We start from the raw sequence: 18,446 nt of genomic DNA, 5'->3' as shown, positions 1-18,446 counted from the left end.
AAGAGGCCCCTCCCTCAAATCTTTGCTCATTCTTGGTCTTGCTGGGCCCTCAGTACAGAGGGCCTGATGGGCCATTTTTGCTAAGGCCTCGCCATCTACAATGGGATTCTGGGTCATCTCTCCTATTACTATGGGTCCTGACCCTATCCAGTGTAGAGGTCACAGGAATTGTCAGAACTGACTGCAGAGGTTTCAGTGCAAGGGAAGCTTCAGACCAGACCTGAGCTCTCCCTGTCTGCAGCTCACTTTCCCAAAACCAGGTGGGCTGGGGATTGGAACGCTACCCTACAGGGCTTCTGAGAGAAGCTAGCTAGGAGTGCTGCTTCAGCAGTTTTCTCCTTGCAATAGATATTGCTGAGTTGGGGTAGAAATGGGATGGTGAGACATGAGAACCAACGGGGCAAGGTAGTTATTGATGCCAAGCCAACTAGTAAACTAATTAAAACAATTTAAACTGTTAAGAAAATTTTTGTGGTTTTATTGTATCATGAGGCATTGAAACATCTGAACAAATCAACATCTGGACGGTGAGGCAGCTGCTTTCTCCTTCACTTCTTTGGGTTACTAGAGCAACTTGTCAGTAGATTAAAAAAAAAAAAAAAAAAAAGACCACCTTTTGCATTACTTAAGTCTTTCCAAGGCATGCGCTGGTACAACACAAACTTCTCCTGTCAGATGCAACTAGTCTAGCATCCAAACATCATACACAATACCTCGGTAGCAGCAGCGCACTGCGCCCACTCCCACCGCGGCCCTGCTCGTTTGTGTATGATATTTGGAGCATCTGGAGGAGTGTGAATAGTATCGGGAAGAGGAGGGAGGAGGAAACAGCATGAGTGCCTGGCTGGGAGGAGGTCAGCCGAAGTTGTGCAGGGCAAGCCTGAACATGTCATTGGTGCAAACCCAAGCATCATTGATGTTCTTTAATAGGAACATCTGGTGGAACCCCATGATGGGGTCTTCATCAGCCTGTAAGGAGAGAAAAATGATTCAGTAAGGAAACCAGGGAACAGCAAGGGAGTTCAGTGGTAAGAAACAGGGCAAAGAATGCTGACTTTGGGATCAGGCCATACTGTCTTGGACTCAAATCCCACTATAGCCAAAGGACACTTGTGAATGTGAATTGACATAATGTATGAAACACTGCACTGGGCACACAGGGGCCTATAGATGGCAGCACACACTGCTATGTGCGCTTAAAGTGCACAACTAGTCACCAGTTAACTACAGCTAACGAGCAGAGAATGCACCTACCTCTAAGCCCATGTCTCTGGGCACAGATGATCAACCAGTATCTAAAAACTAAACACTTAAGTGTCTGATTACGCCAGACAGTCCAATCAGAAGTTACTGCTAATACTGACTGCAGCCAAATATGTGAGAAAAGGCTCAAAACCAAGTTCACACTGTGATCATAGCTACACAGGAATTAAAAATAAAGCATAGCCATCAGGTGATCTGTTGAAAACAGAAAGAGACCTTCAGCCAGTGGGAGGGGCTGGGTGAAAAATGTGAAAGGATTAAGTACAAATTGGTAGTTACAAAATAGTCATGGGGATGTGAAGTACAGCATAGGGAATATAGTCAATAATATTGTAATAACTATGTATAATGCCAGGTGGGTACTAGACTAATCAGCGCGATCACTTCGTAAATCATATAACTGTATAACTATCATGCTGTACACCTGAAACTAATATAAAATATCAAAAGTCTACTGTAATTGAAAAAAACAAGAAAAAGAGACCTCCAGTCATACTGCAGAAGACTAGCTAATCAGTGCAGCCTCTATATCACCAGTTTTTCTGGTCTCTCTATATCACCAGTTTCTCCTTGCTGGTCAGCAAGGAGGCAAATCAGTGTTTGGAGGGTTCAAAGTTGGACAGAAACACAAGAAAGAACCTGAAGCCATGTTGGAAGGGGCACTGCTTACTGACCCCAGGCTGGGAAAGTGGGCACCGAGCCCCTTGGAGACCTCCTCAAACCAAAGGGCCTATTTGAGCACAAACTCTGGGCAGGCCGTCTTGGACAGGCAGGAGAAACTGACAGGTAAAGTCCAGGCCAGAAGTCAGGTCCCTCTGAATCCACTGCAGAGCCTAGGGAGTCCCTCCCTCCACGCCGCCTAGCCCATGGAGAAGGCATGTTATTCTGATTCCCACCATGACACTGATCCAGGAGGGTGGGACCTGATCAAGGGGCAGAGAATTTGTTCTGCTTTGGGAAGGAGAGGATTTTGAAAACCAAGAATCTGGCTTCAGTCTGCTGAAGCACAACAGGTAGGATATCCTGGGAGAGTTCTTAGAGGGGGTTGAAGGGCTGCAGGAAGGCTTTAAAGATGACAGGTCTTGAGAAGGAGAAGGGAAAACGCAGAGAGAAGTAGGAGTTCCAGCAATCTGCTTTCCTCAGCAGGTGGAGGAGTCAGCAGCCAACTAAGGGTGTGGTAGCATGGACTCCAGCAGGGGACTGACTACTACACAGCATCCAGCTCGCCCATCCAAGGCCAACTGCTTACAGAAGGCCCACTCACATCTTGGAGCAGTATGATGGCCCAGTGGCTTGGCACCACAGCTCCATCTGCTCCTATACCTCTTATCCTTTTTCCAAAAAGCCTCTAGACCAGTGCTCTCCAAGAACACTTTTGCAGTAACAGAAATGTTCTGTGTCTGTGCTGTCCAGTAGGCAGCCGCAAGTGACTGAGCACTTGAAATATGGCTAAAGTTAATCGAGGAACTACATTTTATTTCACTTTAATTAGTGTAATTTAAAAATCGCCACAGGTGGCTGGTGGCTATTGTACTGAACTACACAGCTCTAAATAGTCACTTTGTCTGTGCGTCCTTTGATAAGCAGGTCACATCACAAGCAGTCAGGGGTGCAAGGCTCTCCTCTGCCTTCCGGCTTCTCCCTCGCAGCACTGTTACCTTAAGCTGGCCCACAACCATGCTGATGATGCAGCTGTCTGGTGTGGGCTGATGGTCCTGTGCCGTGATGCTGTGCTGGATTTTCTGGAACGGAAGACTCTGCAAAAGCAAGAGTGGGTGGTGGGCGGGGGCCGGCAGAGCAGGGAAGGAGCCACGTGCAGCCCAGCCCTCGCCCTTACTTACAGACAACTTCTCCACAATGGCAGCTTTCCCCTGGAACTGCTGTCCTTCCCACGTAAGGCATGATGCATCAATCTGAAAACCAGGAAACCCACCATCAGGGCCTCAGAGCACAGAGTATCACTGAGGCCCTAAAAGGAATCTTTCTTGGGGAAATGAGTTCATGCCTCAGTTTCCCTGTCTGTAGAGAAAGGAGATGAGGATAGCTTCCAAACTTTACACTATTAACCACTTCTTTAATTATACCCCATTGTCTTAGAGCCCAGGCTCTGAAAGACTATATTAACAACAAAGTACAAACTTATTAAATAAGTCTACTTCCCAGTTTTTATTCAAGAAGCCATATGACCTCTGATACGTATGAGCCCCAGACTGGCCATATGGGGCCAAGGCTCAGCCAAAAGCCGTTCTGCTGTGTAGTCAATCAGTATCAGTCCCAGAGAAGCTGTGAGAAATAACTTGGCAACATTCCATGTTCCTCACCATCTCTAGAGCCCAACCTGAGTTCCACTGAGACCCTTTCCATAGGGGCTCCCAAGCGGCATTCATGGGGTCAGGCAGAGATGCAGGCTAACAAGGATTCCCAAGGCAACCCACTAGCTTTGCCCCCCTCCCCGCCAGAGCTTCCTTACCACAGCCTTCAGGCATACAACTCCAGAGTGCCTCTGCTACTTATCACCTGTGACCTTAGGCAAGCTACTTATTTATCTGAGTCTCAATTTCCTAATATTCAAAGGGGACATGGGCTGAGAATTATATGAAATAACATACATAAAGTGTTCTTTTAGGACTTTGCTAACTGTCTCCTCTGGGTCAGGCCTATTTAATTGATATTAAGAAGCAATGAAGGCAGCATTTGAGATCTTGTTCCCCAGCATATGTTGTCAGTTTGGCTCAAATAAACTCTTAATAAAAAAAAAAAAAAAAAAAAAAAAAGAAGGAATGAAGTACCAGGATCCCAGAGTCAGATCAGTTCAAGTTTTTAAGAATTCTCTAATCTCTGATAAGGACTAATAGTGCCTGTGCTGGATTTGACCCTCCACTGGTAATAGGCCTTTTATCCAATATTTCTGAATGCACTGACATTCTGGAAGGAGACAGCAGTTTGCCCATAATCTGGTCAGGCCCTGAGGCTCTGCCGGATGACTCCTATCACTGTCACCCCGGGCAGCCCTGCCAGGCATGGCCTGATCAATCATACGGGGGTGCCACAAAAATGTACACACATGACTTGTATTCATCTTTTGTTATCGGTATATATCGAGTGTTACAATTTTAATACAGTTTTTTCCTCTTAAAATGTATATACATTTTTTTGGCACCCTCTATTTCCGTGACTGAGTCTCAGGCAGGGTCAAATACAAGTAGCTCTTGGTGTATATGAACACCATTACAATACAGCAAACAAGGCCCACATAGAAGGGTTTCGCAAAGGACACACTAGCCTCTCTAGGCTAACCCCACTTGTTCCCCATGAGCATTCCGGGGCTTTTGGCCCCAAAAGGAAGCCGGACTTGGGGCCTCCAGGAGAGCTCAGCTTTGCAATGACGCTCGTGGCTGCTGCCTCCAGAGGGTACTATGAACACTAGCCTCTCCTGCTGCCGCCTAATCTGCAGTAGAAGCCCTTTCCAGAACCATGAAATGGCCAGCCCAGAACACCTGCCCAGGGTACCAGGATCCCCATTCTTGTGGAACATATAGACCAGGTAGTTGGGCCAGGCCTCAGGCCCTCTGTCCCATAGACATCTCAGAAAGAAAGGTGCAGCCAATGCAGTGAGGGCTGCCAGAACGTGTGAACTGGGAAGAAGTGGCCCAACATCTGAACTGATCGCCTGGGGTCCTGTCTGCCCAGAGCCGGAGACTTACGTAAATTGCGCCTAGCTGAGTTCTGTCATTATCAAATAACTGGTAGTAATGTTGAATGAAGCTGGATCCAATCTGCTCCCAAATTGGCTTGTCTCCCATTCTGGAGCGTCACCCGGCCTCGTTGAGACCTGCAAGACCAGCGACACAGGGAGGGAAGCGTTGGTACCTCACCAGCTGCTGTCCTTTCATTGACCCCCACCCCTCCCTAACTTCAAGCAGGGAGTCCTTTGCTGAGGTCTGTTCACATAGGGAACATGAAGAGGCCCCAGAGAACTGGTAGGAGACCTCTCCCCATATAGACCAGAGCAAGGAGCCCAGAGGTAGACCAGACTCAGCTCCTCGAGGAGCTCTGGATGATGAGGCAGAGGGCTGCCTTGTGGAGCACATAGGATGAGTCCTGAGGGTGGAGCCTTGGACAAAGGAAGGTCAGAGCAGACCCTTCAATGCCCAATGAGACGGACCTTTAAGGAGGAACTACGCAGTCTCCCCGTATCTTTTCAACAAGCTGCAAGGCCAGTTATTGCTATTCTTCCCACCTTGCAGACCAGGAACTACTGATGTCTGTGAGTGGAGTTGGCTTCTACTATAGCCCTCAGGGCTTCAACACTGCCTCAGCACCTTACTGGAAGGTGGAGGAAGACCCAGTGAGAGTGGAGGGATGGCTCCTCAAGGCGCCACTTGCTACAAAAACAGTACGTGACCTCCCTCAGCCTTAAGGACGCAGCTTACATTTCTGGGGCTAGGTGATGCCTGGCCCTCACTGGAGCATTTCTTTATTGCTGGGGGTGACCCCTACCTACTTCAGAGCTAGGGACAAGTCCAGGGGATCACAGAATAATAGATGAGAGATGTGGGGAGAGGAAAGGGAAGCTGTGAGGGGGAAACACTTCATCTCTTCACATCCCCCATACCTTAGCACTGCCTCCCCTGGGAGGAGCTGCCCCTCACCAATCTCCGAGGGGAAGAGGAACCCCCGCCACAGAGATCAAGGCCCCAAGGGTGCTAGTTCAATCACTGTGGCTCTGCCAGCCCCTCCCAGGTAGGGAAGTCCACACCTCATTGCAGGATCCAATGAGAGCAGACCCATGCGTTGTTCTGTAGTTGTCTGACTGCAGAGGAACCCAGCCCCTCACTCATGATGATAGGACTTCGAACCAATAGTGAGGAGGTGGGTTCGACCCTGGCAGACAACCATTAGCAATGTAGGAGGTGATGCAAGTCACTGCCTTTCTTAAGGTCGACTGCCGCCTCCTCCTGCATAAAATGGAGGTGAAACCCTGGTGTTGCCAGTGGTTGTGAAGCCTCACTAAGGGAATGTGGTAAAGCCCTCAGCTCAACACGGTAAGTGCTAATTCACTCCATATCCTGTGACCTCTCCCAAGGCCAGAAAAGCCAGTGGGGGGGCGGGGGGAGGGGAGAGTGTAGGGGAACAGTGGCTTATCCTCAACCTAGCCCATCTCCCAGCCGGTGATCAACATTTCAGCCAATGAAGAGCCAGGAAGCTTAGCCAGCATTATTTTAGGTCCCCTAGGAGGTGGTGGCACTAAAAATAGCAGCTCAGTGCTGGGATGACTAAGAAATGTCCAGGAAAGTCTAAAATAAGCAGAGGAGAAAACTTGGACAGGGCCACGCCTGTTACAGAGAAACACAAGGTATGTCCCAGTTCACACTCTGCCAAGACACAAATCAACAAGCGCAAAAGGCATAGGCTCAACAGCTAGTCTCAGCTGCGCTGTCTTGGTCACACTTCTAAGGGGTCACACTGTGGTTGTACTTACACACAAACTTGGATTACTTGAGGCAGGGCACAGCCTGGCATATCTCTGCCTCTTCCACCCTGGTATTCACTATGCTTAGCTCACTTACTGCAGCTCGACCCCACCAGCAAGATAAGACGCCCTGCCCTGCCCTGCCCAATTCTCCAGAGCTCTGAGGCAGGGAGGGGGACGCTGAAGGAATAGAAGAGGGCTCTCTCTCCCTCTGCTCTCAGCAAGGCTGGGCAGCTCAGGGAGGGTCTTGGAGAAAGAGTATGCCTATCAGAAGACAAGTGTCTGGGGGGAAGAGAAGAGATAAGGGCAGGAAACCGGGAAGCCTGAGATGGAGGGTGAGGGGAACTAAGGTTAGACGCTGATCCAAAGAAAAGTGCAGACATGTGGTGGGTCAGTGAGGCAGAAGAAATGTGGGGGTGTTTTTCATTTTTTAATATTATTTTTAGTCGTGTGATAACTTGCTAATACAAAAACTACTCGGCAGAAGTAGTGTCAGAGTGAAGAGGGTGGAGGGATAAAGGGACAGAAGAGCGTTTTAGTCCCATGGGGAGGGGCAGGGCAGAGGGAGCTCTCTTGAGGAATAGGACAGCTCAAGGGATCCCAGAAAGTGAGAAGGAACTTTCCAAACTCTGAGGATTCAGGCCTTTGCTTTCAAAATGCCAAGCGAGGCCCCTGAAGGCAACACCAACCTCATTAGAGGTCTGCTTGACCTTGATTTGTGTTACTTCCATGTAATGATCACAATAGCCATATGGTCAGATTCCACCGTCATCCCACTTAACAGGCGGGAAAACAGGTTCAGCAATGTGGGCAGTCCTGCTCCAAGCTCATCTAGTACGTCAGTGCTGACACTGGGTCCTCAGGTTGAGGCCAGTGCTTTCTTTCTGCTACCTTTGTACCCCTAAGCTCTAAACCACAGAGCTGGCTATGTCCTTCCCGGACAGCCCCCTTGCCTTTGGGTTAAAGGCCAAAACCCCTAAGCTCCACCAGTGGGCATCTGCACCTGTCCCTGTGTCCCCAGCCGTTCTCTCCTCCCTCAACCCGGCTACACACACAAACACACCAGAACTCACCAAGTGCGTGCCTACCGTTTGTCCTCCTTCCCTCTGCCTGGTCAGTCCCTGCTCTTCCTACAAGTCTCCGTTCAGACCCCACCTGTTCAGGGACAGACTCCTCCCCAGACTCAAACACTGACCTCCAACCCATCAGCCCACCCAGGCCCACTCCTCCACCTAAACTGTGTAGCTCTGGACCAGGAGGGTTCTGGTGTGTTCTGCCACACTCCCCATCTCGCAGCCCAGAGCAAGGCCCCGTCAACTACAAGACTTACAGTTTCTGACTTGAAATCTTCCACAAAACTTTCAACTCATGGGAGGCAGCATTCCTGAGTCCAGGGGGAAAAAGGCAGGATATAGAGCCCCCCTTCCTTTCCCCATGCAACACAGAGGAGAGGTCTGGGTCAGGCTAGGATAACATTCCCCAGGATGGCCAGCAAGCCCTAACCTTGTTTCTAATACAGTTACTGTGGAAAAGAACAGCCTGGAAAGAAGCAAAATGCCAAGGCTCAGAGGCAGCCTCACATCAGATTGGGGACTGACCTTCATGACGGCTTCTCCTACAGCTCTTCCGAAAGGGCCGCCGACCACGCCATCTCCTGCTTCTCCCCAACAGTCCGCAGGCTGATTGAGGCCAGGCTCCTCGAGGAGCAGAAATGACCCCGATGACCTCTTGCCCACTGAGCATCAGCCTTCACTGACCCTTAGGTCTCTGTGGGTGCAAAGACCCTCTAAGAATGTCTCAAAAACTGTGGCCCTCTCCCAATAAATTTGCACAGAGGCAGGATGCCCCAGCCTTGTGAATAATCTCATAATCTCAGGTTGTTTACACTCCCTGAGCTTCAGTCACAGACGCCAGGTTAAAAACCTCTGGCCCAGCGATCCCATTAGGCAATAGAATAAAACTTCATTTTTATTCTCAAATTCTGGGTCAGTGTTTCCATGGGCAAAACTTGAAATAGCAGTATCTGGCTGATAACATCTCCTTTTCACTAATGTGTATTAGGTATAAAAATATGTTAAGGGCTTTATATGCATTGTTCCTAACACCCCAAGTCAACACCCATGTCACAGATGAGCAAAATGAGGCTCAGGGAGGTTAGCTAAGCTGCTCACGGTCAATAACCTATTAGATGGTGGAACCGGATGGAACCAGGTTCTGTGGACTCCAGAGCCAGGACTCTCAGAGACAACTGGTCTGGAGATAAAGACGAAAAGCACGCTCTCTGACCTTGGCCTTCTCAGACAGGCCTGAACCAGGACTTCTGCCTCCAAACAAAGGCACCAGGCAGATCTCCACACCAAACAATAGGCGTTTTCACGGGGGATGATCTCACAGCTTTCCCAAACCTTCGAAGTCACCACACTGCTCTACCCACTCAGCAGAGCGAGATGGACCTGGGGCAGAACAGTGATGGGGAAAAGGACGTACCAACTCCAAACTGATACACAGAAAAATGGTCACATATGTGAGGGCCCACCACCAGAGAATGCCAGCAGATGTGCTGAGCTCATAGCAGGGTCCTTGAAATCGGGTCCAATGATGGCATTACTCTCACACCTACTTTCTGCCAAGCCCCCAACAGCCCTAAAGTATACAGGCTGGGAAGGACTCCTCGAAGAGGTGGGAAACTGTCAGCCTTGGCTTAAACCTCTCTCCCGGTGATACACACCTATGCTCTGGGCACAGGCGTGTATTGCAGGGAGAGGTGAAATGCAGTCTATTGCCGGCCACCAGATAGGAAGACACCACAGTGCCTATTCCTCAGGAACAAACTGCCCCTGGGAATTCATGGTCTGAGGGGTGCTACGTGTCCTGTGTTCTGGCCCTCCAATGACTTGCCTCCCCATTCTCCACTAACAAAGTCTGAACCACTTACCCTGCCTTCAAGGGTGCCCTGCCCTCTCGGATGTCCCAACCTCATCTCCTGCCACCACATCCTTCTTCCTCTGCAGCCATTAGGTATTTTCTTGTTTCTGGAACATACTAAGTCTGTCTCACCCCAGGGCTTTGCAACTGTTGATTCTTCTACCTGGATCACTCTTCTCCCTAAATCTTCCCTGTCTGGTTCTTTATCACTTATGTGTGTCAGCTCAAATGTCACCTCATGGATACTCCTTCCCTGATCACTCAGTCTAAAGTAGCTGGCTGCCTACTTACTCATTTCACCATCCTGCATTATTTTCTCAAAACTTGTCACTACATGAGATTGTCACTCTTAAATATTTGTTTGTGGTCTATCTCCCTGACCAGGGCACCTCTGTTCCCATGGTGCCTGGCTGGGTCCCCAATAACTATTTGTTGACAAAGCCCATGGGTGCATAGGAGCTGGGGCTGAGAGGCTAGCCCTTCTCTGGAGGAGTGAGTTCTGAGCAAATCCTGCTCAGTGTAAGTGGCTAAATGACCCACTTCCTCTCCACCCATATGTTCTGTCCAAGTTGTCAGGAAACAATCCTTTGTCATTCACCCAGCCATCATTCTGTCCAAGGCCTGTCGCAAGCAGGGCTTGGCCCCCAAATCCCTCTCTCCCTCCTACGGTCTTGGTTGGTCACCTGAGGGACAGCAGGCATACAACTGCACCCTGAAAGGCATGGCCTCAAGCCTGCCCGTCTCTCCCGCTTGGTGTCTCCTCATCGGTAATTGTGCGGACGTCAGAGGTAATCAACTGAAAGTATAAAGCAGGGCCCTCGAGATCTCTTTCCCTTGTTCTCTCCCCATTAATCTCTCCCTTTCTCTCTCCCACCTTGGCTAGACCCATTCGCTTCCCTGAGAATGTATCACTAACACCAAGGGCCTAGGCTTCCCTCCCTCTTTCTCTCTCTCCCGCCTCGGCTAGGCCTGTTCCCTTCCCTGAGAATCTATCACTAATAAACCCTGCTTTCGTATTAATCAGCTTGCTGACATTTGATTCTTCACTGCGTTGGCAAGAATAACCAAGACTCCCATACAGATGGATGGTATATGGTCCTCTATAATTTTAATGTGGGCAGAAGGTAGATGGTTACTAGATAGGAGGCATTGGGGAGGCTGAGTGAGAAAGGTGACGGCATTAGGAAGTACAAATTAGGAAGTACAAAATAGACACGGGGGCTTTCTAACTGTCATCTTGCATCCCCACGTGTGTGTGTTTATTCTCAGCTGGTCTGCCCAAGACCTCCTGAGCACCAACCCTAGTCCCCCACACAGCCTCATTTCCGGATGAAAGAAACTATCATGAACCCGAAGAAACTCGCCAAACTGCAGGCACAAGTGCGCATTGGTGGGAGAGGAACTGCTTATAGAAAAAAGGTGGTTCACAGAATAGCTACAGCAGATGACAAAAAACTTCAGTTCTCCTTAAAGAAGTTAGGGGTAGATACTATCTCAGGCACTGAAGAAGTGCATATATTCACAAACCAAGGAAAGTGATCCACTTTCATAACCCTAACGTTTGGGCCTGTCTGGCAACAAACATGTTCACAATCACAGGCCACGCTGAGACCAAGCAGCTGACAGAAATGCTACCCGGCATCTAATACCAGCTTGGTACAGTCTGACTAGTTCAAGGAGACTGGCCGAAGCTCTGCCCAAACCATCTGGGGATGGAAAAGCCCCACTGGCTGCTGGAGAGGATGATGATGATGAACTTCCAGATCTTGTGGAGAATTTTGATGAGGCTTCCAAGAGGGAAGCAAACTGAATTGAGTCAACTTCTGAAGAAGATAAACCTTGAAGAAGTTACTGGGAGCTGCTATTTTATATGATGACTGCTTTTTAAAATTTTGTTCATGGATCTGATAAATTCTCAATCTCTAACATTTTTAAGCCCAAGCCCCTTGGACCCTGCAGCTCTTTTCAGTTTTTGCTTATACACAAATCATTCTTTACAGCTAATTAAGGTGAAGAAGCTTGGGAATAGTTTGAAACAAAGGTTAATAAAGTTGTTTGCCTAGTTAAAAAATAGTCATGGGAACGTAAAGTACAGTATGGAGAATATAGTCAACAAAAAAACAAAAAGTATAAAGCAGGACCCAGCCGTAAGGAGTCATTGTCAGGTCCTAGGTAAACACTAGAGCTAGGAAGCAAGTGGGGACCTCAGCGTCCTGCAGGGACACCACACCTTAGTAGCCTCGACCAGGGACCAGTAACTGCCTAGTCCACCACTCCCCTGCCTGAAGTCTGGAGCAAAATCAGACACGGTCTGGTGCCCGATGGCTGGCCAGGACAGAACCCTTTCCTGGGGCAGACCCCTGAGGTCTAGGTGTCCCCAGCACCCTGAGGGTCTTTTCCTCTTCTGCCAGAGGGGAGGGCTCCAGAGCTTTTGGGCTGCCCTGGCTGGCCCAGAAGCTGAATCCAGAGACTTGTATTCTGGTCTCTGCTTTGTACTTACTCAATCCCTGAGTAGCCCCCCTCCCACTCCCAGGTGGCTCAGAGATCTCTGGGGCCCCTGTCCTAGCCAGCTCTCATCTATGAACTTGCTGGTTGGGTACACATGCATGTGGCTCCCCCATTGGGCCCTGAGGTGCCTAAGTGACCACCCCCACTGTCTGCCACCACCACGCCTGGCCCATGCCTCTGGGCCACTCTGAGACTTAAATGAGCAGAATAATAAATAAAGGGATGGATGAGGCGTTCCCAGGGTGGTGAGGGGAGTGTCTCCTATGAGCCAGTCATGTGTGCTCTCCCGGGAGTTTGAGACTCCCGGCCCCGTAAAGCTGGTATGATTATCATCACTTTGTAGATGAGGAAGCCAAGACACCGAGAGGTTAAGAAACAATTCAAGACTACACAAGGCCCCTGGGATAGCCAGCACCAAAACGGCCACAGTAACGGCCTGTACTGGAACAGATGAGAGCCCATGTCAAGTACCAGAAACCATACAGGTGGCGAGAATCGGAGTCCTGGGCTTTTCTTCTTGAAATCAGCAAGCTCCATGCCCCTCAGGACAGAAAGCCCCTGAGTGCATGCTCAGCTGGTCAAAGCAGGTTCACACCACAGGGACAACTGAAAACTTGCATCATCCTCGGCCTGACACCACCTCTACAAGGGAAACCAATGTCTCTACACACAAGCGTCCTTCCAAAGGGCAGCAGTTTCTGCCCTGGTGAGACCAAGTGGCTCCCACAGACTACATGAGGCTTTAAGAAACAAACATTCCAGAATTCCCCCAGTTTCCTGAGGCAAACAGCCCTCAGTTCCCAGGCACCTTGGACACCCCCCTCTCCTGACGGTGGTTCTCCTTCTCCAAGTAGCCCCCCTCTCCAGCCTGGAGAGTAGGGAGTTGGCACAGTACAGGTACCAGTAACAAATAAGGAGTAAAAACCCGGGCAGTGAGAGGAAGTTCTCAGTCAGAAGGTGATGGGAGCCCCGGGGCCAGTTAGCAGGGCCACCCCTGGCCCTCGTATGTCCCTCTTCCATGGCCACTAAGACACTTCCCCAGTCACAGCCAGACCTGAACAACGGATTCACTCCAGGAAGACACAGCTGATAGGATGAGAAGGGGGAAGGAGCCACAGATCTGCTGGTCAGGGTGATGACCAGAATATCACACAGGCCTGGAAGTCATTCCAGGGATGACCCACATGCTGCCACTTCCCGCAGAGGGAGTCAAGGATTCCTGCCACGCTATGGTCAAAGAGAATTACAAAATCTCAAAAGCTGGAGAAGGAGAAGTCAACTCAAATTCAACTCCAAACACACAAACATCCTCAAATGGCCAAACCAGGGGAAAAATAAAGGAAGAAAAGAAAAAGCCCATCAGAAAGTTCAGCTCAACCCCAACCCACAGAAATCCAGCCCAACTTTCAATGTCTATCCTGGGGAAATCTTTTTGGATCCACCCCTTTCTCACCAAAAGACTATTTTCTTTCATCTTGGGGAAGGTGCCTGTGTCTCACTCTGGGAAGATGCCTTGATAGGTACCACTCCAGGAGCACTGGGCACTTGAATAAAAGTGACCTGAGAGAATCTCAGTGAAAGGGGCAGAAGTCACCAACCCACGCTCCAGGCAGGGAATAGGAAGGCCACAGACAACAAAATGCTGGTGATTCCCAGGCATTGGGATACATCCAGCAGACCTGTGAGGAGGCTATAGAAACAGAAGCTAGATTCAACAGCCACAGCAATTTAAATGGGTAACGGCCTCACTCAAGGGACCCTAGACCTTCCTGGGCCCATCATCTGGAGGTATACCCTTGATCTGTGTACTGAAGAGGAGAGTAGGCTCACCGACTGCCTTTCCTCTTTGGTGCTCTCATCATTCAGAAGTCCCCTCTTCTCTGCAGGACCAAGAACCCCTGTAGGTCCCTTCAACTTAGCCCTCAGCACATAAGAACAATATTACCCATCTCCCCCACTACTGTGACCTCCTTTCCCCAGCCCCAGGACTGGATATAATTCATTTTTCTGCCTCCAGCCTCAGCCCAGAGACTGACAAACGGAAAGGGCCCAAAGAGTGGTTCCTGAATAAGCTGATCATTGGTGAGAAAGGAGAAAAAATAATTTTAAGATACTACTGCCTCAGTAAGGGAATCCTAGAATTTTTTGATATTCGATGCCTCCTATTCTAAAATTTGAAAATTCTGCATCTCTTAAACCATTCATCCCATCCCAACCCACCAACTGCAAAGATAGCACGATAAAGTGAGATATGGCTCAAAGAGCTGGGCTCCATGTCACTAAGGGACCTAGTTTTGAGCTGGTTGAGAACACTCATCCTCACGCCCTGCCCCCATGCTTATGCAGACACATCCCAAATGCCCTGTGTCAGGTCTCACTTTCCAAGTTAGCCTTTCACAAATATAAGATACAGACAAATTCTGGAGAACCTCATGGTTCTTTTCTTATCTCTGAGACCCAGGTGGCCTGCCAAGTTCCAGAAAGGTCCAAGATGGGAGATACTGGGGGATCAGGATGCCTAGCAATGGCTAGCTGACTCCAGACAGAAGTTATAGGGAATTTCTAGGACTGGAATGAGAGGGAGGGACCTGAATTCCTCCTACTCCTGCGTAACCTTGGAGAAGGAACAGTATCTTTTTGACCTTGTGATCAAGCCATCCAGAGCCTTGGAATGTGCAAATTAAGCCATAGCCTTAAGTAAACCTAGCTCACCTAAAACCTGTGTCTTAGGAAAAAACCAATGCAGACAATTAGAGGGTCTCGAAACAACTGCTTCTAGCACTGAAAGATTCCACCACATTGATCCTACCGTGTTTCCCTGAAAATAAGACCTACCCAGACCATCAGCTCTAATGCATCTTTTGGAACAAAAATTAATATAAAACCCGGTATTATGTTATACCCAGTATTGTCATATTATTATTATATTGTATTATACCTGGTCTTACATTATATTAAAATAAGACCAGGTCTTATATTACATTTTGCTCCAAAAGACACTTTAGAGCTGATGGTCCGGCTAGGTCTTATTTTTGGGGAAACACGCACGGTATGTGTGTCCTGTGAGTAGTCAGTCTCTCTTTGTTGCCCAACGCCACTGGCAAATCAGGCCTCTCCTGAGCCTGCTGAACGAACCTGACTTCCATGTGCTCATGGGCTGGGATGCGGATTACAAGGATTGAGTTCAGAGAGAAGGCAAGCCCTGATGAAACCTGGACAGATCCTTGCCTGTCCTCCTTAACCAGGGAGAAATGACTATACAGAACAATTCAACTGAGGGAAAACATCCAAGGCTAAAGCCCAATGATCGGAAAAAACCACACTCAAGGGGGGGAAAAAGTCCAGAGGTGGAGGCTTTTTGCATCATGCGCATAACTAACTCAACTCTTCTAAGAGACACGCTTGCTGCTGAGGTCAGGACTGCAGAGACTTAGCTGCATTTTTAGTCCATGCAAGAAACTGTGGCTCAGAAGCCACACTGGGTGAGAGGAATCAAGGCTTGACAAGCTGCCTCTTCCCAGAATTCCATGGTCTTTTCAGGACTGGTCCCTTAATTCATCATCACTCAATCAGAAGTGCTTTAACAAAGCCTGTCAGAAGACTACTCTATAACTAGATACTGTCCTCCTCCCAGAACTCAATGGGGTCCCTGGGTCCATCATTAAGAGCAATTTCCCAAGGTCCAACCAGCTTACTGCCTGTTCATAGGTCATTCCAGCTATTGGGAAGTGAGCAAGCAAATGAGGGAAGCCTGACTTTCTGCCCTTTTTGGCCCCTGTTCTGCCACCTGGGATTCAGAAGGGCCCCACAGCCCAGATGTGCTTTACCCCCCAATGTCGCTTCCAGCCCAGCCTCTTGTTTGGCACAGGACTCATGGATCTCAGGCCTGCATTCCACTTCCCCCTCCGCTGAATCCCACCCATCACCACCATTCTTCTGGAATCATCTTCCTGTGTGAGGAGGGCAGATGACTCTGGGAGGGGGGCTGATGTGAGGATTAGGCTGTGCGGAAGAGGTCTAATAATGTGTTGAAGGCTCACACATTCAACCTCATCTCCTTGGCGTCCTTCCTCCCTTCATCCACTAACACGGCCGGCCAACCCACCCACAGCTGGGGTCTGGTCACTAAGCGGGAAAAGGGCGGGAGCTGAAGCCTACTAGCCTGGAGCTGTCTCATTACCATCAGACCAGATCCTCCAAGTCTGGTCGGGGTGAAGTTTCACGTGAGACCCCCCCTCCCGCCCTAGATTACTTGACCCTTCCCTCCACACAGAATTTACGCATGAGTTCCAGAGTTGAGGGTTATGTTTCGTGCACTCCCAGTGGGCAGACAAGCAGGGGAGCATTCACCTACATCCCAGCCAGGCTATGATCGGGAACCAGGTGAGGGTCCTAAGCTCGGACTGCTACAGGCGGGCGCCCTTACCCATTGCTGACTCCGGAGCGGGCCGGGTGGCGCTTGCCCATTCCCGGATCCTTCGCAGGCGGGTAGCAGGACGTGGGAATGGGGTCGGCCCACTAGCCTGCCTGCAGAGCTTGCGAGACTCCCTGCAGGCCCGACTAGGCCAGACGGGGCGGGGCCCGGAGAGCCCTAAATGGGTGGTCCGGGCCAGGAAAAAAAGGCCCGACCCCAGCGCAGTCCGCTGAACCCGCCATGTGCACGGTATAGCCTGGAAAGACGCCTGGCTGTCTCTCCGTTTTCCCCCCGGCCGCCGCCTCAGAGGACCGGCGGGAGGCGGAGCCGCGCACGACACATGGCCCCGGCCCCGCACGGCTTCGGGCTGCCGGGGGGGGGGGGGGGGGGGGGGGGCCGCCCAGGGACTCGCAGCGGAGGCTCCAGGCGGCCCGGAGCGCGGCTCCTGCGTCCCAGCCCCCGCCCCGGCGCGCTACCCCCGACACTCACCCGAGGGGCTGGCACGATGGCGGCAGCGGCGACGGCAAACCAGCGCGGTCTGCGACCGACTGTCCCTTCCCCCCTGCCTTCCCTCGCCACCCCGCTGCACTCTGGGAAACGCAGTCCCCCCCGCGTTCCTGTCTGGCATAGGTGCTCTAGGAGAAAACTACAGTTCCCGGCGTGCTATGCGCCGAGGCCCAGACACGGCCCGCAGCGCGGGAGGTGAGGCTAAGCCAGCGAGGGAGGCCGCCGGGGCGAGCCCCTGAGAATTGTGGTCTAGCGGAAGCCTCTGGAACACCCGAGTTTGGCGCCAGGCAAGGGTCAGGGCTGTGTTGTCGCCAGGTCCCAGCTGGTCCGGCCCCACCCAGGCTATACAGCCGTTTGGAGTTGGCCCCGCCTCCGTGAGAGCCCAGCCTAGCCCCAGGCTTGCCCAGCCGCCCCTCCCTGGGCCCCTGGGCCGTTTCCGCTGGCGAACCCCCTTCCCCTTGGTGCTCGGGCCGCTCCTTCGGCTCTTCCGAGAGGTGCTCAAAGACCGGCCTGGGCGGAACCCATGGCTTCCACTGTCCCAACATTCATCTGCCCTGCCCACCGCCAGTAGAGCCCAAAGCTGGTTTCCAGCGGGTGAGGCTTTCCTTGGGCTGCAGATTCAAATGTCCCTCAAGTGAGGATCGGTGATGAGTTCTCTTACCGTTGGAGTCTCCAAAACTGTCCTAAGATTTTTTGCAACAAGAGAAGCAGCTAAGTTTCATTTTTATCAGTGAGGAGAGAGAAGTAACCAGCTCACCCAAAGTTTCCCTGTGATTTAAATGACCAGATTGCCCTTTCCTTTCAACGCCCATTTTAGTCGTTTCCCGGGCAACGCAAACATTTGAAGGGAAGTCTGCCTCTAGGTCAGGCATGTTGAGGGAAATGCCCCACAGCTAAGGGGGCGTGGGGCACAGATAAAGGAAGTAGCTACAAGGCTTCCCTCCTGGCCAGAGATCTCAGTAATCCTGTTTTTCCAGAAGTGTTGCATCTTTACTGACACCCGCTCCCCTCCATTCCTACTAGGGATGGCTGGTAAGACCAGGCCAAGCTTATTAAATCCCAGGTTTGTGCCTTCTACTTTGTCTGACTAGATGTCTCCTCTTATTACTCAGCCAGTGAGAACTCTATAATGCCCGCTTGTGGTGCATCTGGGACCTCCCTTGATCTGAGCTGTCCTTCCCGCAAGAAGCAAAAACACTGAGTAGGTTGTGTACCCATAACTTCCAGACATGAGTCTTGGCCAGAGCCTGGCTCTCACACTTTCTGGGAGCACTGCTTAGAGGTTCAAGTGAGCCTAAGTAGAAACAGTGTTAAGTCCCTTCAACAAACCGGAGCTAAAGAATACACTAAAGAGCA

At 50.5% G+C, this 18,446-nt stretch overlaps 1 protein-coding gene and 1 pseudogene across 4 annotated transcripts; one reads left to right on the top strand and one right to left on the bottom strand.

The window, feature by feature from the left end:
• Window positions 1-455: 455 nt before the first annotated feature.
• NUTF2 (nuclear transport factor 2) lies at window positions 456-17,867 on the bottom strand. 4 transcript variants are annotated; one of them, XM_033128616.1, is made up of 6 exons: window positions 17,073-17,160; window positions 8,335-8,503; window positions 4,968-5,095; window positions 3,105-3,176; window positions 2,922-3,020; window positions 456-969 (listed from the first exon to the last, which is right to left on the bottom strand). In XM_033128616.1, exons 3-6 carry the CDS (start codon window positions 5,064-5,066, stop codon window positions 856-858), a joined length of 384 nt encoding a protein of 127 aa, XP_032984507.1. In that variant the 5' UTR covers window positions 5,067-5,095; window positions 8,335-8,503; window positions 17,073-17,160; the 3' UTR covers window positions 456-855. The 4 variants fall into 4 exon arrangements, with proteins under 4 accessions (XP_032984507.1, XP_032984508.1, XP_032984505.1 ...); XM_033128617.1 differs by lacking the exons at window positions 8,335-8,503; window positions 17,073-17,160 and adding an exon at window positions 17,752-17,867; XM_033128614.1 differs by lacking the exon at window positions 8,335-8,503 and having other exon boundaries at window positions 17,073-17,225.
• Window positions 8,925-11,471, top strand: LOC117035021 (transcription factor BTF3-like; annotated as a pseudogene).
• Window positions 17,868-18,446: the final 579 nt, after the last annotated feature.

Source organism: Rhinolophus ferrumequinum, chromosome 15, assembly GCF_004115265.2.
Source record: "Rhinolophus ferrumequinum isolate MPI-CBG mRhiFer1 chromosome 15, mRhiFer1_v1.p, whole genome shotgun sequence".
Lineage (NCBI taxonomy): Eukaryota > Metazoa > Chordata > Mammalia > Chiroptera > Rhinolophidae > Rhinolophus > Rhinolophus ferrumequinum.
The sequence above is the reverse complement of the archived record's forward strand: the minus strand, read 5'-3'. Positions and strand labels throughout refer to the sequence as shown.

Bases quoted from the DNA above. Each gene is read 5' to 3' on its own strand.
- NUTF2 (XM_033128617.1), bottom strand. From the start codon at position 5,066: ATGGGAGACAAGCCAATTTGGGAGCAGATTGGATCCAGCTTCATTCAA. The intron at 3,177-4,967 runs GTAAGTCTCCGG...CCTGGTTTTCAG, and splicing joins CTCAGCTAGGCGCAATTTAC to ATTGATGCATCATGCCTTAC. The intron at 970-2,921 runs GTAACAGTGCTG...CTCTCCTTACAG, and splicing joins TGGTTGTGGGCCAGCTTAAG to GCTGATGAAGACCCCATCAT.